Source organism: Loxodonta africana, chromosome 23 (genome assembly GCF_030014295.1).
Source record: "Loxodonta africana isolate mLoxAfr1 chromosome 23, mLoxAfr1.hap2, whole genome shotgun sequence".
Classification (NCBI taxonomy): domain Eukaryota; kingdom Metazoa; phylum Chordata; class Mammalia; order Proboscidea; family Elephantidae; genus Loxodonta; species Loxodonta africana.
This window is the reverse complement of record NC_087364.1, coordinates 5,329,336-5,356,526: the sequence shown is the minus strand read 5'-3', so window position 1 is coordinate 5,356,526 and position 27,191 is coordinate 5,329,336. Positions and strand designations below refer to the sequence as shown.

At 39.4% G+C, this 27,191-nt stretch overlaps 1 protein-coding gene across 1 annotated transcript in view; it reads left to right on the top strand.

The window, feature by feature from the left end:
* Positions 1-27,191, top strand: part of MYO16 (myosin XVI) — a 561,325-nt gene that overhangs the window by 178,130 nt on the left and 356,004 nt on the right. The window contains exons 12-14 of the mRNA XM_023553192.2: positions 6,789-6,916; positions 14,638-14,743; positions 24,681-24,798. Coding sequence (XP_023408960.2) covers positions 6,789-6,916; positions 14,638-14,743; positions 24,681-24,798 — 352 coding nt within the window. The remainder of the gene's footprint in view (positions 1-6,788; positions 6,917-14,637; positions 14,744-24,680; positions 24,799-27,191) is intronic.

Genomic DNA, 27,191 nt, shown 5'->3' with positions numbered 1-27,191 from the left:
CATAGTGACCCTATAGGACAGAGTAGAACTGCCCCATAGAGTTTCCAAGGAGCCCTGGCAGATTTGAACTGCCGACCTTTTAGGTTAGCAGCCGTGGCACTTAACCACTACACCACCAGGGTAACTATTCAATACTTCTGTGGATCTAGAGGTCAAATTCTAAGTATTAGTCAAAATATAACATAATACATTATTCTAGTAAGATGTGACTTTTGATTGTATCTTGTGATGGAAAAAATATTTTATTTTGTGGTTCGTTTTTTAGGGCATCTAAGTATGGCAGTTTCATGGCTTCAAATAGTGTGTAGCACTTGCAGGTCTTTCAGAAACACTTGTTAGTGGAGAAGAGACACATTAGGAGAGACATTTCATTATTAATTTAGAAAGAAGATCTAACACATTGAGGGTACTGTCAGATAGTTCATTAAAACTTAAAATGGCCGATGCAACGTGTAAAATATGTATTAACCTTTATACCCAGCATTTCCAACTGACTGTGACATAGAATGTAACGGGGAAAAAAATGAAAAGGAAAATATATTAGATAAAAGTACTGATACAAAAAGTTTACAACAAAAGTATCCCCTTTTTGCGAGTCATAATGAAATTTCAAAATGTCTAGTACTTTTGGATTTCACATCCATTATGTAAAATCAAATAATTTATACTTCCCTAGTATATAAGTAATAAGCCATAAAATGATAAGTAATAAGCCATAAAATGATAGATACTAGTTAGATACAAGGATTTAATTTTAATGATGAATTGGTGGGTGTTCTCTGTACCAATATTACCACTTAATGATCTAGTATCACCTACTGGTGTACTGAATCACGTTAAAAGTGTCATTGACCTATGGACAAACAAAACGAATTTCCATTTCTTTTTGTGTCTGTTTTGATTATAATTGCATAGATATAACTGTTATTAAATTGTCATTTAAGATAAATTGTGTACAGATAGTTTGGTTTCTTCCCTGTGTTGATTAGTTTAACAAAAGAAGAAAGTGAAAAAATTGAGTGTGATCGTAGCTAAAGAGATAAACACCAGGAGAATGGTTTCTGAATTTCATTCTGAAAACAAAACAAAAGGCAAAACAAAAAAGCCCATGTAACATCTGTGTTTTTTATTTTGTTACAAATAGCTGTATTACATTAAGACTCTGCAAGATATTCGTTTCTTATTTCTAGCAAGTCTTTAATCCTGAGTGTGGAATACTCTATTGTGGTAGACTTTGTTCTGAGACACAGGGCGGCAAGTAGCCCAATCCATTGGATTGCTTGCTGCCATAAGCAATTTTGATTTGATGGTAACAGTCACTGAAGAGAAGTGGCCTTTGGCAGGCAAGTAAGCAGATATTTGTAAATGAGGTTTAGCCAAGAGCGAGCAGGGTTCATTATTGTGCTGCTGGTTTATGTTGAAGACAAGTAACATAACTCATTTTAAACACATAAGAGGTAGGGGAAAAGAGAAGATTTAAAAACAAAAAAAATAGCCAGATCTTTCTAAATTGGCTTTAAAAAAAAAAAAAAAAAGCCTTAAAAACAAGAAAGAGAATGTTTTACCAAACCAACAAACATTTATTGAGGCTATTAAATGTAACGCATTGTGTTATGTATCTTGGGGGTGTTCAGTAAATTAGTTTCTTTGTACTTAAGAACTACATAGATGTGTCCTAGAGACAAAACACAAATAACGTAAAAATAGAGACTTGTAGTTGCATTTTACTAAAGCAGCTGTAATGGGGGAGGTATCCTATTAATTGACAAGTCAAGTTGACAGAGGAGTTTCATGGAAAGGAAATGAATTTGTGTCAAATCTTGAAAAATGAGTAAGATTCCAAAAAACAGAATATATTTTAGGCAAGAGAAGGAGAAAGAACCACATTACAAAGATGAAGAAATGTAAGGCCATTTGGAGGAATGCAAAGAACAATTTGATAAGAGTAAAACATTTTTTAAAAAATTGAATATTGAAAATCTAGTATGGGCCTGGGTTGTAAAAGCTGTTAGAGACTTTGTGTTTTATTTTGCAGAAAGTAAAGAATCTTTGAAAAAAGCAATCTGATATAAATAGTTCTTAAAAGTCAGACAGAAGAGACATTAAGATAGGAAGGCTAATTAGGGGATCCTGAAATAATCCACAAGTAAGATTATTAGTGCCTAGCATGGGGACTTTGTTGTGGTGTGCTGTCAAGTCCATTCTGACTCATAGCTCCCTACAGGACAGAGTAGAACTGCTCATAGGGTTTCCAAGGAGCAGATGGTGGATTCGAACGGACGACCTCTTGGTTAGCAACCGTAGCTCTTAGCCACCGCGCCAGCAGGGCTCTGAAATTAACTGCACATACATATAAATTCATGTATGCTGTGGGGTCCCTCTTGTGTTTACCTTTGTTTATAACATCAAATGAAATCTTTAGCAGTCTACAGAATAGTTTGAATTTAAAATTGTCTTGGATGCTGTCAAAATTAGATGGAGTCCATGTTGGACTTCAGGAGAAGTGAAATAGTGTTGATGCTGGCTTTGGAAGAAAACAGAAATTTGTCCTGCAAAAAAAGGACTTTGGGCTAAAACACCCTAGTTGCTTCATGAATTACAATGTAGACATCAGTATTGTTCAATTGTTTTTAATATTTATTTAAAATTAGAGCATAATTGAAAATACAAAAAGCTCAAGCATGACATGGTAGCCATCTGTGTACCCACTACCCATTTTTGTTTCAAATCTCTTTTATAAATTATTTTTGATAAAAAGTAACATTTTTCAGATATAGTCTTGGGACTCAGATGCAACTTTAAACATGTGGTAAGGAAACATGGTGTCCTAGTTTAATTCCAATGTTTATTTTCTGAGTAGGACAGAAAACGAAGACACGTTTTAATTTTACATTGTCTTAGATTAGATGGCAGGTTTTGCTATCTACAGAGGGAAGCACTCCTCCAGCCCTGTCCTTCTCATCAGCTGTGATAACCACTATCCTGAGATTATTATCCTTTCATCCAGTCTGTCATATGTGACATTTTATATATAAGCATTCAGAAACTATATATACTTTCGATTTTTTAACTCACTTAGAGAGGGTGTTAACTATATCCTTTTACAAAAATATCTTTATTAAGCATTGTATTTTTTAAAAAATTTCCTTGTTGAAAATTTCAGCTCTAGTTAATTTATGAGGGAGCCCTGGTGGTATGGTGGTTAAGCATTTGGCTGCTAACCTGAAGGTCAGCGATTCGAACCCACCAGCTGCTGTGCAGGAGAGAGATGTGGCAGTCTGCTTCCGTAAAGGTTTACATACAGTCTTGGAAACACTGTGGGCGGTTTTACTCTGTCCGATAGGGTTGCTATGAGTTGAAATCAACTTGACAACCCTTGATGTTGTTTTGTTTTTTAGTTAATTTATTCCAAATTTCTTATAGTATTTTATTAACCCTTCAGACAGACTTTTAAGTTATTTCTGTATTTTCTGTTCTTACAAAGAGAGTTTCTGCAGACATATGCCCAGTCAAATATACGTCCCACTTTTAGATGGCATTGCCAAATTATTCTTATATTTGGTTAAAAAAATAACCTTGTAAACAAAATGTTTCCATTTTCCCACATGCCTGACAACACTTGGCATTATCAAATTTACTTTTGCCCGCCATACAGACAGAAAACTTTGCTTTGAAGTCAGACTGCACTAAACCAGCTTTCTGACCTCGGGCAAGTCATGCACTTCTCTTTGCAGCCATTTCCTCATCTGTAAAAATAAAGATAATTTTAATACCCAAGTCATAGGTTTCTTGGGAGGATTGAATGAGCGAGCTTACATAAAATGCTGAGAACAGTACCACGAGCGTAATAAATTTAAGCTGTTATTATAATTATTATTAAATAATTTTTAGTTCATTTTGTCAGGAATTAATTTTGTCAGTATTATTTGAAATGACATTCCCCTGGTTACCAGAGTATTTGTGCGTTTTTTCTTATATTTATTTGTCATTCTTGTCAGTTTATATTCTTTGCCCAATTTTCTGTTGTATTTCTAGATTTTCTCACTGATCTGCAGGCAATATTTATAAATTCTTGATTATATGTTGATTATATGCACAGCTAATTCTCTTCTCTCAGTCTTTTTCTTTTATTATATTTACAGTGTTTACGATGGACCAGGAGTTGTTTTACTTAATGTAGTGAAACTGATCCATGTTTTGCAATATAATTTTTTTGTACTCTGTTTTCTTAACACCAGATTTTGACAGCACAATCTTTTGTATTTGTCCAAATGTTTGAAAATTTGCCATTGACATGTGTGACTTAAATTCATCTACAATTCGTGTCTACATATGGTGTGAGATAGGGATCAGTGTCTACTTTCTTTACAAATAGATGATCAATTTTCTCAGCTCCATTCTTTTCTACTGATAAGTGATCCTACTTCTGTCATGTACCAAACTCCCACCTATATGAGGGCTTGAGCTGAGTTCTCTAGTCTGTTCCAGTTGTCTGTTTTTTGCTTGTTGTTTGTTTTAGTCTCTGCACCAACACACTTTTAATGATGTTGGCATTTTAAGCTTTTATGGAGGCATGATGCATATGGTAACCCTGGTAGTGTAGTGGTTAAGTGCTACGGCTGTTAACCAAGAGATCGGCAGTTCAAATCCACCAAATGCTCCTTGGGAACTCTATGGGGCAGTTCTACTCTGTCCTTTAGGGTCGATATGAGTCGGAATCGACTCGACGGCAGTGGGTTTTAATGCATATGGAAATGTGCTTGTGTTTTAAGTGTACAGAGGGCTGAATTTTTGCAAGCCCTGAGATCCCGAATATTAGCAGTGCTCCAGAAATCTAACTCTCACTCACTTCTAGTACCTAACACCTTGCCTAATCTACCACACTCCTGACTTCTGGTAGCATAGGTTAGTTTTAGCTGTTTTCATACTTTATATAAATGGAATCCTATAGTATGTTCTAGAATCCTGGTGGCTGCAAACCAAGAGGTTGGCAGTTCGAATCCACCAGGTGCTCCTTGCTATGGGGCAGTTCTGTTCTGTCCTATAGGGTCGCTATGAGTCGGGATCAACTCGATGGAAATAGGCTTGATTTTTTTTTTTCAATAGTATGTTTTGTAATGCCTCTCACTAATCCTAGTCAACATTATATTTGTAAGATTCATCCAGTTGTTTCTCCTAGTTGTAGATCATTTTTTCTATTTTTTAAACCTTTTATTCCTCTTTAAATTTTAAATAATTTCAAATTTATGGGAAGTCTGCAAATAAAACCTACAAATAGCCCCCACCCCTCAACTATTATAACATAAATCCCTGGATTTTTATCCCATTAATCTTGAATACTTTCACTGTATATTTCCTACAAACAAGGCCATTCTTCCGTATAACTTCGTTAAACCAAGAGACCAAACCGAACCTGTTGCTGTTGAGTCGATTCTGACTCATAGCGACCCTTGGTAGTGCAGTGGTTAAGAGCTCAGGCTGCTAACCAAGCAGTTTGAATCCAACAGCTACTCCTTGGAAATTTTATGGGGCCATTCTGTTCTGTCCTATAGGGTCTCCATGCTTCACTATAACCTCGTTACAAACATCAAAATGAGGAAATCCTAATTGGTACACTGCTATCATCTAATTCAATTCCAGATGTCCAATCCAGAGCAGTTCCTCAGTCTTTTCTTGACTTTAACAACCTTGATATCCTTGAAGATTGTTGTTAGCTACCGTGAATTGGCCCCCGACTCATGTTGACCCCATATACAACAGAATGAAACGCTACCTAGCCCTACAGTATCCCCATAATTGGTTTCAGATTGGGTCATTGTGATCCATAGCATTTTTATTGGCTGATTTTCGGAACTGTCACCACACCTTTCTTCCTCTTTAAAGATACAAACAAACAACTAAAAAACGCTTGCCATCAAGCCAGTTTCATCTCATGGCAACTCCACGTATGTCAGAGTAGAACTGCGCTCCATAGGGTTTTCAGTTGCTGTGGTTGTTGGGAAGTAGATTGCCAAGACTTTGTTCCAAAGCGCCTTTGGGTGGATTCAAACTGCTATCCTTTCAGTTAGTAACTGAGCACTTACTCATTTGTGTCACCCAGGGACCCCTGTTTGAAGATATAGACCAGTTATTGTGTAATATAAAAATTAAGTTTGTCTGCTATTTCTTGGTGACTCAGAAGTCTTCCTATTATGTAGTTTTTAATCTAAAGTAACCTATTTCATTAGAAACACAGAAGGAATAGAGTTACTATCCCTGAATCGCTATGTCCTTGGTAATCATAATAAATCACCTTTTCACTGAAACTAAGTTAATTAAATTTTCGTTTTTCTGAGAAATTTGTACGTTTATATGCATGCCAGTTGTAATTGCCTTTTCACATTCAAATTAGAAATCCCTGCTGCATTATGCTGTTGAAATTAGATGTTGCCGAGAAAAGTCGTATTTGATGTATTTTAGTGTACTTCATGGTTATCTACTAAACTGAGTTTTTGTGGTCTGCCCCTTTTTAAAGGCAGCAGAATCATTCAAAGCCTGTGAACCCAGTAATTAAAGATCAAATATAAGCCCCCCCGTTTGTCATAACAAATGCTTAAAATGTGCTGAGGACGGTGTGATTTTACAAAGGCTAGTAGTTTTTTTTTTTTTTTTTTGTAGTTACAAGTGATATTCCAAATTAGAGATTTATTCACTTTTGTATATCAGAAATAAGTCAGTCATGTCATGAGGTGAGGCTATCCTGAATCCTTTTCACAAGAAGATTTCTGTCTTTTCTGAACTATTTTCAGGTCTCACAGCTTTACTCCAGCAGCTCGGGGAGACTGTCTTCCTCTTTGCCTCCTCACATCTTCTCCTGTGCTGAGAGAGCCTTTCACCAGCTTTTCCTGGAGCAGAGACCTCAGTGTTTCATCCTCAGGTAAATCTGCCCCGGCCTCCCATCCGTGACGCACGGCGTTTCCCTCTGGGCTCGGCAGCAAAAGTGCTCTCGTTTCTTCCTGTTTTACGTTATCTACTCCTGAGCAGCCTGAGGGTCAGCATATCTTTCAATAAGTACGTTTGCCTGGTTACAAAAGGGAAGCAGCCTTGTTACTAGAAACACTTGTAGGTGTAGTTGAATCAATATCAACAAACTTAACTTGAAACTCATTTCATTCTGAAGATTTAAGACTTTGGGCTGGAGTGTTCTTGAGTTTAAACCTCAAAAAACATGAGGAAAGAAAAGCACCTACCATGAGTGAACCAATACCACGGTTCTCCACAACTCAGTCCTGCCCAATATGTACTTGTATTTACTTTGTAAAAGTTTGCGTTTCTACCCCGCTTCTGGTTTTTTTTTTTTTTTTAACCATTGCTCGAGGGCACTGGGTGGGTTTATATTTCACTGAAATTATGTACCTAAAATTATTTAAAATGTAAAGGTAATTTTAGCTCATAATTATCAAGATGCTAAGGAGGACCTTTTATGTGGGAGCATAAATCCTCTACATAAAAAAAAAAAATGTTTTCTATCAAGTCAATGCCATAGAGTTTCCAAGGCGCAGCTGGTAGATTTGAACTGCCAACCTTTTGATTAGCAGCTGTGGCTCTTAACCACTATGCCACCAGGGTTTCTGTCACAGAAAAGGTCAGTGCGAAATATGATTATAATATGTAATGATACTTAATAGAGGATTGAAGAAATATTTAGGGATTGAAATAAGGCCTTTTTCAGAGAATTGTGTTTTGTGTTAGGTAGAAACTCTACAAGAGGGGACATCTATCGATGCTCATGGATTTGCCTTAGTTATTAGCAGTTGTGTGGGTTGAAAATTGAACATGTAAATCAAGTAGCACACACCTCAAGTCAAAGTGAAATAAAATGAGTGTAAAGATGGGCATCTGGATAGAATCCAACAGACGTATTTAAATATTTAAGCACTTATTTACATACCTTTACATTATTGATTCAATAAAGCATTTCATAGAGTGTCAGACTGATGGGCTGCAAAAATTAATGTTCTGGTTTTCAAAATAGCCTGTAAGCAGTGCCTTAAAAAAGTTGTGTTCTGAAATGTCCCAGGGAAGAGTGAGGGGGTGAAGGGTGGCGTCTCAGCCATGCTGAATCAGGCAACTCCATTTTGAGCTGTTTGCCTGTTGGGCTTTCTGGTCTTCCTTTGATAAAAAGAGAAACACTTGAAATGCATTGTAAATTGGTGAAATTTAAGGAAGCATATAATAGTGTTGACAATAATTGTAACTACTATTTATCTAGCACTGAAATAAATATATGTGCCAAATCCTCAACTATCTCCTTTATTTCCTTAGCAACCTTATACGATAGGTATTATTATTATTGTTGTCACCACCATTTTATGTATCAGGTGACTGAGTGTTTTTAGGGCCATCGACTTGATTCCAACTCATGACAACCCCATGCAACAGAGTAGAACCCCTCCATCTGGGTTTTCCTAGGCTGGAATCTTTATGGAAGCAGATTGCCAGGTCTTTTCTCTTGTGGAGCAGCTGGTGGGTTTGCACCATCCACCTTTTGATTAGCAGCTGACCACTTAACCACCACACTACCAGGGCTCCTCTGAGTGTGTATTTAAACAAACCAACCCATTGCCATCAAGTCAATCCCGACTCATAGTGACCCTATAGGATAGGGTAGAATGGCCCCATAAGGTTTTCAAGGAGCGGCTGGTGGATTCGAACTGCTGACCTTTTGGTTAGCAGCTGAGCTCTTAACCACCGTGTCACCAGGACTCTAAGCGTGTATTAGAGAAGTTAATTTGTCCAGGGTCTCACGATCAGTAAATGGTCAATCTGGGATTTGGACCCAATAGTCAGAGCCTGAATGATCCTTAAGTACTGTACCCACCCCAGTGCATGATGAGCCTTTTGCTACTAACTTACCTGGCGTATCCAGGCCCCTACACCAAACTTCCCTAAAAATGCTTGCCACATATACATGCATTTGCCAGAATTCTTATTGAATTCATTTAATTCTAACGCGGAACACTCTCACTGTTGCTCAGGTAAAGACTTCATCTTCAGGAATAGTTTTTAATAATTTTTGGATTATTTCCTGGGCCGTAACTGAGAGTTTGGACTCCACCATCATGTATTCTACTTTTTAATTTCCTGAGAGCCTTGGTACCAAAATTTCAAAAAAACCAAACCCATACCCATTGAGTCAACCCTGACTCATAGCGACCCTGTAGCACAGAGTAGAACTGCCCCATAGGGTTTCCAAGGAGAGGCTGGTGGATTTGAACTGCCCACCTTTTGGTTAGCAGCGAAGCTCTTAACCACTGCACCACCAGGGCTCCTTGATAGAATGTTATAATTTATTGTTGGAAAATATGTGTCAAATACCCATCACCCTAACTGTATGCCGAAAAACTCTAAAGTTATACTACCAAGCACATTAAGTAGTTTATGACATTAGCACTGTGGAGTCTGCCTCTGCCAAGGACAAATTTACTAGGCAAAGCTGTTCAAACAACTTCCAGAATTCTTATGGGTCCATGATGGCACAGCCCAAAGTCCACGGTTGATGTCTAATTTGTATAACAGATCCAGATTTTCAGATACGGAGTGTTTCTTGTACAAGTTGAACTAGAATTTTTAGTTTTAATGTGGTAGTCTTATGGAGTCAAGCTTATCATACGCCATTTTTCTTTCTTTTTTTTTAGATTTCCTTTCATTTTACTCAATGTTTAAATTAAATGTGGCCATTTTAAGTTTTTATGAGCTGGTTAAGATTAATGTGACTTTTAGCTAAAAATTGATCATTTCTTCTAACCCTGTATCTAGTATGTTCTGAGTGCGATGGTAGAGAGGAGAGAGGGATTCATGTACACCCCAGATTAGCTCCACCCCCTCCCATGCCTCTCCCTGCATATTTGCAGAGGCCCTGTTTGTCTTACTCACTGCTATATCCGTACCACCCAATAGAATTTGCTTAATAGCTTGTCTCTAAATATTTGCTGGAAGTTTCCCGTTGCCATCAAGTAGATTCTGACTCATAGTGACCCTAAAGGATAGAGTAGAACTACCCCCCATAGGGTTTCCAAGGAGGGCCTGGTAGATTTGAACTGCTGACCTTTTGGTTAGCAGCCATAGCTCTGAATCTCTATGCTCCAGGGCTTCCTGCTGCAAGTTTAATGATGGTTAATGCTACCCAGTCTTTAAGAATCAGCTCAACTCTCACCTCCTCCAGAAGTCTTTCTGGCTTCCTCCAAGAGATGGAGCTGCTTCTTTACATGGACAACTATGGCTTGATGTGCCCCCTCCGTTATAATTACACATTAATTATGTATTTAATCTATAATTATAATGTGGCTATTAGTGTTTCCTTGGCAGTGTCCCCAGTAGATGGAAAACTCCTTGAGGGAGGAGTATCTTAACACAGACTCTAGCATGTGGTAGACCCTCAGTTAATTTCATTTGAAAGGATGAGCGATTTTAAAGCAGGAAAATGGTGTTTTGACGATAGATCCTTGTGTTAAAATAAGCAAAATCTCTATAAAAACAATTGAGTCTATAAAACCTCTACAAAAACAAGATTCATGAATAGCTATTTTGCTGGGTAAGAGAACTTTTTAATAAAATGAATATAATTGCAGAAATTAAATCTTTGCTCTGAAATTAGAAGGTTAAAGTAAAAGGTCCTTGAACTCAGAAAAGGAGCCACTTATCTTGCTCAAGTCATCCTGACCTGTCTTCTTCTGTAGCCACTGCAGTTATTTATGATAAGTAGTTACATGTTTGAGGTCAGCAGAGATGGCGGGAGTAGAAGTGCTCATTAAAAACTTGAGACTTGAATAAAATAATTGTTCAAATAATAATTAGTTCTCTTCTTATATACACTCCTTAAGCAAATTCATGAGGAAAGTTGTTGCAAGGACAGAAACCTAAGGAAATATCAGTAAAAGGACTTTATGTATTCCGGAGCCCTGGTGGCACAATGGTTAAGAGCTATGGGTGCCAATTGAAAGTGTTACCGCAAATTGCGGGTTCGAGCCGCCTGCCGCAAAGCCAATACTGAGACAGGAGGAGGTGAGCAGTAAGAAGGCTTTATTGAGTACCAGTATTCAAGAGACAGAGGGGGTTAAATTCCTCCCAAATTCTGTCTGCCCTAAAGGGTTGATGGGAGGGTTTTATATGGGAAAGATCAGGGTTACCTAATGTTTTGAGCACGTAGTCCACAGATGGTCTTATACGTCACAAAACAACTACAAAAAACTCTTTATTAAACTAAAGATAAACATGTCAGGCATTTGGACTCTAATCAATATATTTATTACAGGCTGAAAAACTCTCATAAGAATCTCTCGGCTAGTGGAGCTGTTTTGCCAAGTCCACTGTGGCCAAGATAGGGAGCAAAAAAGAAAACCTTCTTGTCGGTTTGCAGGCTGAAGGCCATTTCTCAAGAGAACAAAGAAAGAACAAGGAAGACCAAGGCCACAGGAACTGAGATAGCTCCGCACCCTTTTGGAAGAGACCGGTGCAGCTGCTGCAATTAAAAAATGTTTAGAGATTACTTAGAGCATCATTATGGCATTAGTCATGTCAGGCTCTCAAACGCCTATTTTGAATAGGGGAAAACATGTTGTGAAGCACTAGGGTATTTGTTAGGTTTAAGAGTGGAACAGGCTGCTCAGCTATGTTTTGAACAGAGCCTGCACCACTTTCCAAGGACTAGAGATTAATCACAGTTTACATGGCTATACTAAAACAAATGAGAAACTATATTCTCTCTAATACTAACGCTAAAGAAAATTCATTTTCGCTACTTCAAAAGGTTGGCAGTTTGGTCCACCAGCCACTCCTTGGAAACCCTATGGGGCAGTTCTGCGCTGTCCTGTAGGGTCACTATGAGTCGGAATTGGCTCCAGGGCAACTGGTTTGGTTTTTTTGGTAAGTGCCAGACACTTGGCTCACTTTGTCACATCTGACAACTGTACTGAATGAGTTTTAGTAGCTCTACACCTTAGGTCCATTTTGAAGACAAGAGAAGGAAAGCCCAGGAAGATTTAACAGCTTTCCCAAGGTCAAGACCATTTGACTCCCACACCCTCACACTTTCACTGAATAATGCCCTCGCTGCTTGGACCACCTCACTCACTCACTTTCCAGAAATAATGCCCTCGTTGCTTGGACCACCTCACTCACTCACTTTCCAGAATAATGCCCTCGCTGCTTGGACTCCCTCACTCACTCACTTTCCAGAAATAATGCCCTCGCTGCTTGGACCACCTCACTCACTCACTTTCCAGAAATAATGCCCTCGTTGCTTGGACCACCTCACTCACTCACTTTCCAGAAATAATGCCCTCGCTGCTTGGACCACCTCACTCACTCACTTTCCAGAAATAATGCCCTCGTTGCTTGGACCACCTCACTCACTCACTTTCCAGAATAATGCCCTCGCTGCTTGGACTCCCTCACTCACTCACTTTCCAGAAATAATGCCCTCGCTGCTTGGACCACCTCACTCACTCACTTTCCAGAATAATGCCCTCGCTGCTTGGACTCCCTTACTCACTCACTTTCCAGAAATAATGCCCTCGCTGCTTGGACCACCTCACTCACTCACTTTCCAGAATAATGCCCTCGCTGCTTGGACTCCCTCACTCACTCACTTTCCAGAAATAATGCCCTCGCTGCTTGGACCACCTCACTCACTCACTTTCCAGAAATAATGCCCTCGCTGCTTGGACCACCTCACTCACTCACTTTCAACAAATAATGCCCTCGTTGCTTGGATCACCTCACCCACTCACTTTCTAGAAATAATGCCCTTGCTGTTTGGACCACCTCACCCACTCACTTTCCAGAAATAATGCCCTCGCGGCTTGGACCACCTCACTCACTCACTTTCTAGAAATAATGCCCTCACTGCTTGGACCACCTCACTCACTCACTTTCCAGAAAAAATGCCCTCGCTGCTTGGACCACCTCACTCACTCACTTTCCAGAAAAAATGCCCTCGCTGTTTGGACCACCTCACCCACTCACTTTCCAGAAATAATGCCCTCGCTGTTTGGACTACCTCACCCACTCACTTTCCAGAAATAATGCCCTCGCTGCTTGGACCACCTCACTCACTCACTTTCCAGAAATAATGCCCTCGCTGTTTGGACCACCTCACCCACTCACTTTCCAAAAATAATGCCCTCGCGGCTTGGACCACCTCACTCACTCACTTTCTAGAAATAATGCCCTCGCTGTTTGGACCACCTCACCCACTCACTTTCCAGAAATAATGCCCTCGCGGCTTGGACCACCTCACTTACTCACTTTGTAGAAATAATGCCCTCGCTGTTTGGACCACCTCACCCACTCACTTTCCAGAAATAATGCCCTCGCTTCTTGGACCACCTCACTCACTCACTTTCCAGAAATAATGCCCTCGTTGCTTGGACCACCTCACTCACTCACTTTCCAGAAATAATGCCCTCGTGGCTTGGATCACCTCACCCACTCACTTTCTAGAAATAATGCCCTCGCTGTTTGGACCACCTCACCCACTCACTTTCCAGAAATAATGCCTCGCTGCTTGGATCACCTCACTCACTCACTCACTTTCCAGAAATAATGCCCTCGCTGTCTGTACTACCTCACCCACTCACTTTCCAGAAATAATGCCCTCACTGCTTGGACCACCTCACTCACTCACTTTCTAGAAATAATGCCCTCGCTGTTTGGACCACCTCACCCACTCACTTTCCAGAAATAATGCCCTCGCTGCTTGGACCACCTCACTCACTCACTTCCCAGAAATAATGCCCTCGCTGCTTGGACTCCCTCATTCACTCACTTTCCAGAAATAATGCCCGCTGCTTGGACCACCTCACTCACTCACTTTCAACAAATAATGCCCTTGCTGCTTGGACCACCTCACTCACTCACTTTCCAGAAATAATGCCCTCACTGCTTGGACCACCTCACTTACTCACTTTCCAGAAATAATGCCCTCGCTGCTTGGACCACCTCACCCACTCACTTTCCAGAAATAATGCCCTTGCTGCTTGGACCACCTCACTCACTGGCTTTCCAGAAATAATGCCCTCGCTGCTTGGACTCCCTCACTCACTCACTTTCCAGAAATAATGCCCTCGCTGCTTGGACCACCTCACTCACTCACTTTCCAGAAATGATGCCCTCGCTGCTTGGACTCCCTCACACACTCGCTTTCCAGAAATGATGCTCTTGTTGCTTGGACCACCTCACTCACTCACTTTCCAGAAATAATGCCCTCTCTGCTTGGACCACCACACTCACTCACTTTCCAGAATCTGAGGACAAGTTGGTGTCGTTCTTTTCAGTCCAGCATCATTCTGCTATGATGAGCCCATGTTATATAGTTCTACCCTGTGAGATATTTTATGGCAGAAGGCGAACCGTATTCATATGCAGTCCCAACACCTGAAACACTAAATAGCCCAGGATGTAGTACATGTTTACTAATTTTTTTTTTTTTGACAAACGAACCAAACATATCAGTGAAATTATCCCATAAGCTCATTTACAGTTGTCCTGCTGCCCTTCCTTCTTCATCTCTGTGTCTGAGAATCATCGCTGGTAATTTCCCGTTTTATTACTTTTCCAAACCAGTAAACGTGTGTTTTCCCATCTGTTTTCTATTAGTGGCGAGAGAGGATCTGGGAAGTCTGAAGCCAGCAAACAAATAATGAGACACCTATCCTGTAGACCTGGATCCAGCAGGGGTGTGTTGGATTCCAAATTCAAACACGTAAGTTTTTTGTTTGGGTTGGCAGATCCGTGAATGAAAATGTTGAGCCAAGAAAATACCATTTATAAATAGAGAGGAGCGTCTTAGTAGCCACAAATCGTGATCAAAAAAGGTTGAGGCCTCCGAAGGGCACTATGCTGAGTAAAACAAGTCAACCACAAAAGGGCAAATATTGTATGAGACCACTACTATAAAAACTCGTGAAAAGGGTTACACACAAAAAGAAACAATCTTTGATGGTTACGAGGGAGGGGAAGGGTAAGGAAAACACTAAACAGACAGTAATAGGTAAGTGGTAACGTTACAGTCGCTATGAGTCAGAATCGATTCGATTGCAATGGGTTTGTATTGGTTTGGTTTGGTTTGAAGTGGTAACTTTGGTAAAAGGGAAGACAGTATGCAATACTGGGGAAACCAGCAGAACTTGTCCAAGGCAAGGTACTAATTGTTTAACGAGAAAAGGGTTGAGGCCTGGTACAAATTAATATCGTTCGAGTGAACTTTAATTTTCTTTTATATCCTTAAAAATTATCTTGAACACACTCTCTCCTTGTATTTGCTCTGAATAGATAAATTATGGTGCATACACACAATGGAATACTATGCAATGATAAAGAACAATGATGAATCCACAAAACATCTCACAACATGGATGACTCTGGAGGGCATTATGATGAGTGAAATAAGTCAATCACAAAGGACAAATACTGTAGGAGACCAATATTATAAAAACTCAAGAAAAGGCTTACACACGGAAAGAAACAATCTTTGATAGCTATGAGAGGGGTGAAGGGAAATCACTAACTAGATTGTGTATGTGCTCTGACTGGTTGGATCAGAAAAATGTAATGTAGTTAGAGATGGCTATTGTTCACATGGACTGTTAGCACATTTCGGGGAGATTGGGCCTGATAACCAATTTTTATGATTTTTTGTTGTTGTTGTTGAGTTGATGGTATCATTTCAATGTATTTAAAATAATTGACAGTCCCTAATGACAATTTTTTTTTTTTTTAATGACATTGATGGGCAGGTAGTAAAACTTTCAATCCCGAAACTGATTTTAAACTATAGTAACACTTGATTTTTTTGAAGACACCTTACCCTGCTACTTAATCTACCTAAAATATAACCAGATATCAAGGAGGAAGCAAAAAGTCCTATTAACAGCTAAGATACTGACCAGAAATTTCGAACAATAAAACTCACAAACCCATAGGTGCCTGTCCACAGATGGATACTCTTGTTTTTACATAGTTCTTAGAAGTTTTGTTACAGGTTTTTCAGATTACAGCTGATTGGAAGAAGAAACTAAAGGGAAGTGATGAGCCTTCTGAAGTTAGGCAAAGAGGCACGCCCACCAGTAGCCAACTGGACAGAAAAAACACTTGATAACAAACAACCAAAAAATGACCAGAATTCAGAAGTGTGTTGTTCTGGGGCCTTTTCTTATTGATTTAACCCTCCACGTTTCAGTATCCCCTTAGGAAATCACTGCAGAGTAATTGAAGTTCATGGTGATTGTCCTAAGCTTTAAATGAAATGAGACACTCGATATGAACCCTGTTATGTTAGAGAACAGGAGCCCTGGTAACGCAGTGGTTAAAGCAGTCAACCGTTAACTGAAAGGTTGGTGGTTTGAAACCACCAGCAACTCCAGGAGAGAAAGATGTGGCAGTGTGCTTCTGTAGAGATTCACAGCCTTGGAAACCCTGCAGGATCGCTAGGAGTTGGAATCTACTTGATGGCAGTGGGTATGTTAGAGGACTGGGGAGTTCAAATAACTGCGTTTCCTTGTGCTCAGTGGCCTCGTGAATTCAGTCCCATCTGTGTGCTAACAGCTGTCAACCTCTCTTTCTTAAGATGCCTTAGCAGCCTGCCTGGCTGTCCCACAATGCGCTTTCTTCGAACACATGTCAGAATTTACCTCATTATCGTCCTTCTCCGCAACACCTTCTCCCTTGTTACCCAGGATGATAGATAGGTTGCACCATCGTTTCATCTTTTCCACAAGCTGGAAACTTTGAAATCACTCTGACTCCAGACTCTCGTTCTACCTCCAACACAATCACGATATCCAGTCAAGCTCAGCACTTCAGTCCACCCACTTTTCCTCAGGTACGCAGCCATCACTGTTGTTGAGACCACCGTCTGCTGTCATTGGGTATCATCCAGCATCTCCTGGTGTATTTCCTTTCTTCCTGCCTTCTTCACCAGCTTTTAGTATGTGTACTTCTGGCTGGTCTTGACTGACAGGGTGGCTCTGCTCCACGGGGTCATTCAGGACCCAGGATCCTTTCCCTTTTCACCCTACCACTTTGTCATTTCCCAGGGCTTTGTCCTCACATGCCTGGGTTGCAGGCTTCTGCATTCAGGAAGGGAAAAGAAAACACTAGTCTGAGGACTTATAAGTTGGAGATAACTTGGAAATTCTATATATCACTTCTACTCACAGTTACAGGCTTGAACTTAGCCATATAGCTAAGGAGCTGGGAATTATCATCTCTTAACTAGGCAGCCATGTGCTTAGCTTCAACTATTAAGTGGAAGAATGAAGAAATTGATTTTGGTGGACTGTTAGTGCCCTGTATCTTAACCCTCTTGTTTAAAACCCTTGAATGACTCACTGTTACCTTTGGATCAAGTCCACGTTCCTCAGCATGACCCAGTGTTCCTTACTGTAGTACCATTTTCTTCATTAGCCTTATAAAAATATTTCCCTGTTGTGTTATTCTATGGCGAAGCAACTCCTAACATGCATCCCTCTCTAACTGGCTGTGCTTCCTCATTCATTCATTCATTCATTCATTCATTCATTCAACAAGTATCTCTTGACTCAGAGACTCTGTTTCAGTTTCTTAGTGTCTGCTGCTTCCTAGGAAATCAGTTCAGATGAGGTGAATGAAACATTTTAAAGTGTTTAAGGCACCTCGACTCCTACCAACCCCATAGGACAGGGTAGAACTGCCCTATAGGGTTTCCAGGGAGCGCCTGGTGGATTCAAACTGCTGACCTTTTGGTCTGGACTGCTAATGCCACCAGGGTTTCCTTAACACACCTAGGAAACATTTAATTATCCAAGCGAGTTGCCTAAGTGCACTTCTAGTGTTATCAAATGAATTTAGTGTAGATAAACATTTACATATAATCAAGGTCCTGTAAATTTTGTTATGTGTGTGTGCATGAGACTATACAACAAAGTCATCATTTTCTTGTATATATTTCAGCTGCTTTTAGCTAGATAGTGGACATTTTCTCTCTCTTTTTATTTTTAATAGTCGTGATTTTGGGGAGGAGAGGGCATAAATAAGGCACATTGATAAAAATGTAATTATTATCTACTCAGGCCAAGAAACAAACGTCTACATCCAAACTTACTTTCAGTACCTAACACACACAACAAGAATATAAGCTTTGCTAAAAATAAACCAACATAGTGTATATAACATTCAAGAAAATGATGTGCATATATACTGTATCATTTTTATTGACATATATACACATATATATGCACGTTTATACAACAACAGTTATAAAATTGACTCAAGTTAACTAATAGACATAACCGGATTTATGAATTAAATTGTAATGGCAAGGGATTATAGCCTGCCCTCTAAATTACAAAGACAATCATTTATTAAAATGATCATTTGAAAGAGCACAGGTTGTATAATTTCTAAAGTGGATTCTAGATTACTTTATGTAAATTAGCCTTCCATGTCAGCTTCAGTGAAGGCATTCTAAGTGGTTTTTCTTTGGATAAGATATAACTTTTAAATCAGTTAGCACCTGGGAGTCAATACTCTCGTATGCAATGCAAATTTCAAGTAATACCATTTATGATTCACTTTTTGCTTTTTTGTTTCTTGTAACAAATTATTAAATTTCGTAAATAATGACTTCTAGTCTTGTGAAGTAATATACCAAGGCTTAAGTACGGCGTAAGCTTTTTGTCAATTATGCTTTCTTGTTTCCGTTTAAGTTATCATCTATGTAAATATCTCTCAGTGTCCACAATGGTCACGAAAATTCTCCAGACGGTTTTTGCAGAGTGTTCAAGCATATATAAAGAATTAAATACAGCCATCAAATGCATTTATAAATTGACTGTAAATCTTAATGACAATTCAAGAGTTCAGTGTAGTTAAATACATTGAACAGATGAAAGAAAAATCTGATTAGGGAAATGAGTCCAAAGGAGCACTCTTGATATATAGAGTCGTTTAGTAAAAGGTTTGAAGTTTAGGGCAAGATAAAATGGAATGAATTTTCATTAGGTGACCTTGAAAGAAACTAAGGAGACGGGCTGAATTAGAATGAGGGTTTGGCCATATTTGATTCTGAGTTATCATACAGGCAGAGATGAGCCCAAGGCTGGGGGCCAGGGATTAATAAACCTGCACTTGGTGTACTCCACCGGGAAATGCTAATGTAATCTAGAGTAGGCCACTTTGCCCTGGATTCTTGTATACTATGACAGTCGTTAAGGGCTGGTACTGAAATATGCAAAGGAATGATGGAGAAATACAAGTGAGCACATGCTGGGATATCTTCAATGCAGAATTATACAAAGGCTGAGGAGTAGAGAAGAATATTCCTTGTAGTTTTCATGAGTGGCATCATTATCAAAATTAAAAATCATGATGTCAGCTGGAGTGTGGGGGGCAGAAGAAGAAAATGAAGAGTTTGGGGGAGTTGATCACTTTTAAGTTTCTCACTGTCAGGGCAAGCAGTTCTCTTCATGAAAGGGGTGGAGACTGTGAGGGAAGAGAAAGAGTTTCAACTGGTGTCTGGAAGGAGAGTCTGGAGGTCCAGAGGTGATTTGGGGTGAATATATGTGGGTGATACATGTATTTTCAAGGAGCTCTTGCTGTGATATTTTCAAATTTTTATCTAATAGTTCAGTTTTCCTGTCTTATGAAGCCTACATGGTTTATATTCTGACTCTGGAATGTGCTTCACAGTGTGCTTTATAAAATTGGGGTGATGGATTTCAATTCTGTCCCCACAGATTTTGTTATCCTAGCCACTCCTCAGGAGAAAGACTTGGCAGCCTGCTTCTGTAAAGACTTACAGCCTTGGAAGCCCTATGGGGGCAGTTCTCCGTCCTACAGGGTGGCTGTGAGTTGGAATAGACTCAGCGCAGTGGGTGGCTTACATGGTTTCAGGACAGCTTACTCAGATCATTTAAAAGGGCTGTTGTTTCTAATCATATATTTGAATTTTGAACTTTGGAAGCAGGGGATTTTCCTTGATCATGGATTTTTTGGAACAGAAAAGTCATGTTTTTGAAAGAAACTGACTAGAATTTCTCACTTCTGGTCCAGATGAGTTCCAACTTTAAGAAACATTCAGTTCTCTTCAAATTACTTAAATAAACACGTAGATTAACTACTGCCTCGATAATTGTTGTTGTTAGGTGCCGTCCAGTCAGTTCTGACTCATAGCGACCCTGTGTACAACAGAACGAAACACTGCCTGGTCCTTTGCCATCCTCACAATCGTTGCTATGTCTGCACCCATTGTTGCAGCCACTGTGTCAGTCCATCTTGTTGCGGGTCTTCCTCTCTTTTGCTGACCCTCTGCTTTACCAAGCATGATGTCCTTCTCCAGGGACTGGTCTCTCCTGATAACATGTCCAAAGTACGTGAGACGTAGCCTCACCATCCTTGCTTCTTGATAATAGTGCATAACTTTTAGTGGCATAACTACTGAAATTTTACCAAAAAAATAATATATATATATATATATAAATACAGAAAATTATGCAATAAAGTTTTGAGTAAGTATTGAGAATACATGTATGAATTTCCTTCTTCTACATTTAAGGAGTCCTGGTGGTGCAGTGGTTAAGCAGCTCAGCTGCTAACCACAAGGTTGGCAGTTTTAACATGTCAGCGGCTGTGATGGAGAAAGATGTGGCAGCCTGCTTTCGTAAAGACGACAACCTTGGAAACCCTATGGGGCAGATCTACCCTGTCCTATCAAGTCACTATGAGTTGGAATCAGCTCCGTGGCAGCGGGGTTTGGTTTGTCTGTAATACCATAGGAGTCCTGGTGGTGCAATGGTTAAGGGCTCTGCTGCTAACCTAGTGGTCTGCGGTTCAAACCCATCAATTCCACTGAGAAAGATGTGGCAGCCTGCTCCCACAAAGATTTGAACTACTGACCTTTTGGTTAGCAGCCATAGCTCTTAACCACTGTGCTGCCAGAGCTCCCCATAAAGATTGTTCTTGTTAGGTACCGTCCAGTCGGTTCCAACTCATAACCACCCTACAACAGAACGAAACACTGCCCGGTCCTGTGCCATGCCCACAATCATTGTTATGCTCGAGCCCATAAAGATTACAGCCTTGCAGACTGTATGGGGAAGTTCTACTCTGTCCTATAGGGTCTCTACAAGTCAGAATTGACTCCACAGCACCTAACAAAGACAATATATTTATATTTAACATTTTATTACTTTACAACGTTCTTGTTGTTTTGTTTCAAAGTCAAGGTGAGAAAAAAAAAAAACCCCATTGTTGTCAAATCAATGCTGACTCTTAGCGACCCTATAAGGCAGAGCAGAATTGTCCCATAGAGTTTCCAAGGAGCGCCTGGTGGATTTGAACTGCCAACCTTTTGGGTAGTAGCCATAGCACTCAGCCATTATGCCACCAGGGTTTCCAAGTCAAGGTGAGTGGGGGCATGATCTCAGTTTTATCTTTTCTCGGCATGTCCCATAACACACTTGTTTAGTGCCACCTACTGGTGCCTTTAGATGAAAACCCCCTTGGTTATTTCAGAATTCAACCAGTACTTAGGGGCTGGCAGTGCAAAACGGAAGACTGCCATTTGGGAATTTATGTTTTGCCAACCGTTTTAGTTTTATATTACCCTTATGCCTTATATGTCTTTATAGCAGGAAAAGTCATATGATGTAGCCATCAAGCAGCCAGATTGCCTGGGCTCAAATCCCAGTTTCATCGTTTAGAGGCTGTTGGCCTTGGGAAAGTTATTTAACTGGAAAGTTATTTATATTTCTTGTTGTTGTTGTTAGGTGCCGTCCAGTCTGTTCCAACTCATAGAGATCCTATGCACAACAGAACAAAACACTGCCCGGTCCTGTGCCATTCTTACAGTCGTTGTTATGCTTGAGCCCATTGTTGCAGCCGCTGTATCAACCCATCTTGTTGAGGGTCTTCCTCTTTTCCACTAACCCAGTACTTTACCAAGCATGATGTCCTTCTCCAGGGACCAATCCCTCCTGACAACATGTCCAATTCAAAATGGCCAATACTGGTCCATTTCAGCTCACTAATGCCTAGGATATCGATGTTGATGTGTTCCATTTCATTTTTGACGATTTCCAATTTTCCTAGATTCATGCTTAGTACATTCCAGGTTCCGATTATTAATGGATGTTTACAGCTGTTTCTTCTCATTTTGAGTCATGCCACATCAGCAAATGAAGGTCCCAAAAGCTTTACTCCATACGCACCATTAAGGTCGACGCTACTTTGAGGAGGCAGCTCTTCCCCAGTCATCTTTTGAGTGCCTTCCAACCTGGGGGACTTATCTTCCAGCACTGTATCAGACAATGTTCTGCTGCTATTCGTAAGGTTTTTGCTGGCAGTACTTTTCAGAAGTAGACTGCTGGGTCCTTCTTCCTAGTCTGTCTTAGTCTGGAAGCTCAGCTGAAACCTGTCCTCCGTGGGTGATGCTGCTGGTATCTGAATACCGGTGGCATAGCTTCCAGCATCACAGCAACACGCAAGCCCCCCCAGTACGACAAACTGACAGACGCGTAGGGAATTTATATCTCTACTTCTCTGTAAAATGGAGATATTGGTTGTGAGCATTAGAGGAAAAAAAATGCATATATGTATGTATGTGTGTATATATCTATTCTTTAAAATGATGCCTGGCACATAGTAAGCACAATATAAATGTTTCCTATTATTATTTAACAATAATAAAAGAATAATTATTGTTATTCGTTGAATGGTTACTTTGTGTGCTAGGCAGCAACTGAGTGATTTATACACCTGACAATAACAACCATGGAGGGAGTTATTCCTGTTAGAATAAAGGAAAATAAAGTTTGGGGAACTTAAGAAACTTGTTCAAAGTTATGTAACTTCCCATTAGCGGAGCCTGGATGTAGAACCAGCTACTTCTTACTCTATCCGTTATCCTGTACTTCATATTTCCGGTACATGTCATTAATTATCTTTTATGTTCTTTTTCTACAGTAACAAAAATCACTGTATTATCAGCTACAGCAACCAAATAACTAGAAGCAAAAATGTTTTAAAAATATATCCTAATCATTGTTAAGCATTTTAAACAATCGATTAATGTAATAGTATAAATGGTTAAAATTTACTATCATTACATTGTATTTATATAGAGAGAGAGATTAAAAAAATAGAGAGAGATTACTATATATTTAATATTAAATTATTGGAAAAGAAGCAAAAATAAGAGCTTCATAAATACCATTTCAAATTATTTTTCGGAAAATAGTCTTATCACTGCTATCAATTCAGTTTATTATTTTTTAAAATAGGTTATTTTAAAGAAATCTAACCCATAAGGCTTTTGTAAAGATTCAACATATATTTCTCCCCAAATTTCAAACTTCAAACAGTGATGTTTTAACGTATTTATCTATTGTTACAACTTTTAGCACTTTTGATTTGTGGTTGTCATCCAAGTGTGGTTTTACAGTCTTTCACAACCTAAAATACTTCTGCGTGAATTGAATGCCTTATTATACAAGTTGCCAGAAGATTCAAAAGTAGGATCAATTTTCTTTTTTGTATTTTAGAATAAAATTCTCAAAACATACTCTCACCAGAAATGATAAGCGACAAGTAAAAACCTAGTGTACACAAAATTATTATTGTACTCCCCCTTGTGGCTGACACAGAAGCTGCGTTTAACTTACATGTGTCTTGAAAGAAAAAACTCTGATGCATATTTTCACACATTTTGGAGAATTACTTAGTCACCGTCATTATCACAAGAGCAGTAAACTGATAGAGAAGAAATGGCTTTTTTTTAGATAGTGAAAAAGAAACATGGTAGGAAATAATTTCAGATTCCCGGGTTGATCTGAGGAGTTTTCTTAGTGATATTTTCAAAACCTTGAACAAAACACGCTACAGCAAGAAACACTGGGATAAATCAGCTTCAGCTAGAATTTTTGCTCTTATTTTTGTGGGCGAGAAATGGTAGCATAAGACCAATAACAGGGTAGAGGGAAGGTTAAGAAGAGACCTATGGTCTGAAAGAATTTGTATAGAATGTCAATTAGTGCTTAAGAAGAAGGTTTTAAGCCAGTGTTACAGTGAATTAATTATTTTTTTAGAAGTATTGACTGTTGCATGTAGTAATTCTTTATGCCTCCCCTCTAAAACAGCAAAAGTACTTCTAGAGTTCTATTAAAGTTTCACAGCACAAATAACATTTGTTCAGCTGGGTTTTGTTGTTATTAGTACAGTGACCTTCATCATTCAAACACACTGAATTACACTGAAGTGAAAAGACTGTATATCACTGTTTTATTAACATTAGCCAAAATGTGAGACATAGGCTGTTAGTAGTTTGCCGTTGAGGAAAGAGTAACCTTAAAAATTCAACATGATATTCTATCAATAGTATAGCCGTATTGGGAGGCCTGGTGGCTCAGTGGTTAAGAGCTCAGCTGCTAACCAAAATGTCTGCAGTTCGAATCCACCAGCCACCCCTTGGAAACCCTATGGGGCAGCTTTACTCTGTCTTATAGGGTCACTATGAGTTGGAATCAACTTGATGGCAATGGGTTTGGTTTGGGTTTTGTATAGCCCTTTTAGATAATGGAATGTTCCCTGCATGTTTGCTGCCAATTGTTTCCCAATTTTACTTACAAAAAGAAGTTCAGTATATTTTCTTTTCTCTTCCATTACAGGTCATGTGCATTTTAGAAGCCTTTGGACATGCCAAGACAACTCTTAATGATGTATCCAGCTGCTTCATAAAGTATTTTGAACTGCAATTCTGTGAGAGGAAGAAGTATTTAACTGGAGGTAAGTATATAATTAACATAGGTGGAGCTCTCACGTGGCGCCGCAAGAGGGCAGAGAAGCTCCAATGAAGTATGGGAATGACAGTAAAACCCATGTTCACTTCCTACCACCTTCTAAGTAGACACACTATAGAGAGAAACCAAATATAAACCAAAGCAGGAAATAAAAAGTCGATTTCTTCTTCATGGATGTGTTAATAATCTTCCGGTGATGATTCTTTAAAGTTGTCTCTGTTAGAATAACATACTTGCCTCTGATAACAAGGATCAAGACTCAGACACATACCTGTGTGTGTGTGTGTGTTTCACCTGTGTGTGTGTATGTTTGTACCTGAGATGTCACGTTATGAATTCTAAAACGATTGATAACTGAAATATATCCTGAAATGCAAAGTGAACCTTTCCATGATTATTATTACGTAACTATACAATATTGGGAAATGGCATAGTGGTTAAGTGCTACGGCTGCTAACCAAAGGGTCGGCAGTTCAAATCTGCCAGGCGCTCCTTGGAAACTCTATGGGGCAGTTCTACTCTGTCCTATAGGGTCGCTATGAGTCGAAATCGACTCGATGGCACTGGGTTTGTTTTTATATATATATACAATATTGAACCAAACTAAAACCAAAATAGCTGAAATGAACCATACTTGCTGACCCTACAAGCTAACTTAAACACTCAATTTTAGCAAATTGTAACTTGAGGGTGTAATTGTTTCATACAACATACATCAAAATTTATTTGAAATAAAACCGTATGTATATATTTTAAATGATTAAATTGAAACAAATAGAAAAATCAGGATAACCACCAAACTCAAACAGAACCCGTTCCTCACTTGATTTAAATATTTAATGTGCATTTTATGAAAACTTCTTATTGGAAATTCAGCTAATTGAGAATCCACATAGAATTTTACATTTTTCCAATCACAACAAATTACCCAGGCAAATTATTAATATAAATACTATTTTAGGTGGAATGTGTAACCCACTTGGAGGAATCAACTACTTTAAAACCTTTGTACTAGGTTTCAGCACACAAACAAATACTAATTATACATGGTTTTTAAATTTGCAAAAGTATGAAAAGCAAATTTGAAAGAGCTCAATTTTATTTGGCTTCTACCCATCTTCCCTCAGGAAAAAGAAATGGATTTAACTATAATCTAGAAACAAGAAACATGTATATTGCAGCAAGTTTACGTCAAATATGAGTTGATTCCAACTCATAGAGACCCTATGGGACAGAGTAGAACTGCCCCATAGGGTTTCCAAGGCTGTAACTCTTCACTGAAGCAGAGTGCCACGTCTTCCTCCCGCAGAGCAGCTGGTGGATTCAAACCACAGACCTTTTGGTTAGCAGCCAAGCATTTAACCATTATACCACGAGGGCTCCTCTGTGTCAAAATGAAATTTTACTAAATGGAATTTGACAAAAGAAACGGAAAAAAAAAAGTCATGAGTAAAGATAAGAATTTTTGGTTTTAATGTCAGAGGCTTAAATCCTTTTTTTTTTTTAAATCCACTGCCTAGAGCTCTAGTTCAAGCTCTGCCCTTTCACAAAGACCTCTGAGTAGAGATGTCTTGAGCCCTAAACTTTGGTTTTCAAGTGTTGGTTTTATAGGCCACACCTTACAGAGCATAGAGTAAAAATGCTCTATCAGGAAGGTGTATGGTGCAGCCCTACAGCTTTGATTATGGGCACAGTTTTCTCTCTGAGCTCTTAGTGACTGTTGGGCTGTCACCATGGTAGCTAGGTGGGCAGGAAGCTTACACATTAATGAGCTGAGCGTTCCAGCCCTTTGCCATTCATGGAGTGTCTCAAAGGGGTAGTACTGATCACATAATATAAGAGCTTGTTAGAAAGGCAGAATGTCAGGCCCCACCCCAGGCCTCTTGGTTGAGATTGTGTTTTAACAAGATTTCTGGGTCCTTGGCATGTACACTGACCTTGATGAGTGCTGTTATAGCCCAATGCCAGGAAAAGCAGACCACTCCCATTTATGGACACTTGGTACAGAGGAGAAATTTCTTATCTGGTGTATAGCTAGCATGACTTACTTTTTTCTGGTTCGATGTCCCGTTTACAACACGTTAACTGACTTCTGAAGGTGTTGTCTTTTACTAATTATAACTGTCCCATAGGGTTTCCAAGGAGTGGCTGGTGGATTTGAACTGCTGACCTTTTGGTTAGCAGCCAAACTCTTAACCACTACACCACCAGGGCTCCTCAGTTTAACATATACATGCTCTCTTCCTCAGAAATGTTCATTTGGAGATGATTGTAGACACGTAGAAAAAGGGACTGGAAAATGCCATGGTAAACACTTACTTGTGGTGTTCTGTCAATCAGAAATCTCTATTAGCACGCAGCCCCACGCATCTTCAGCCT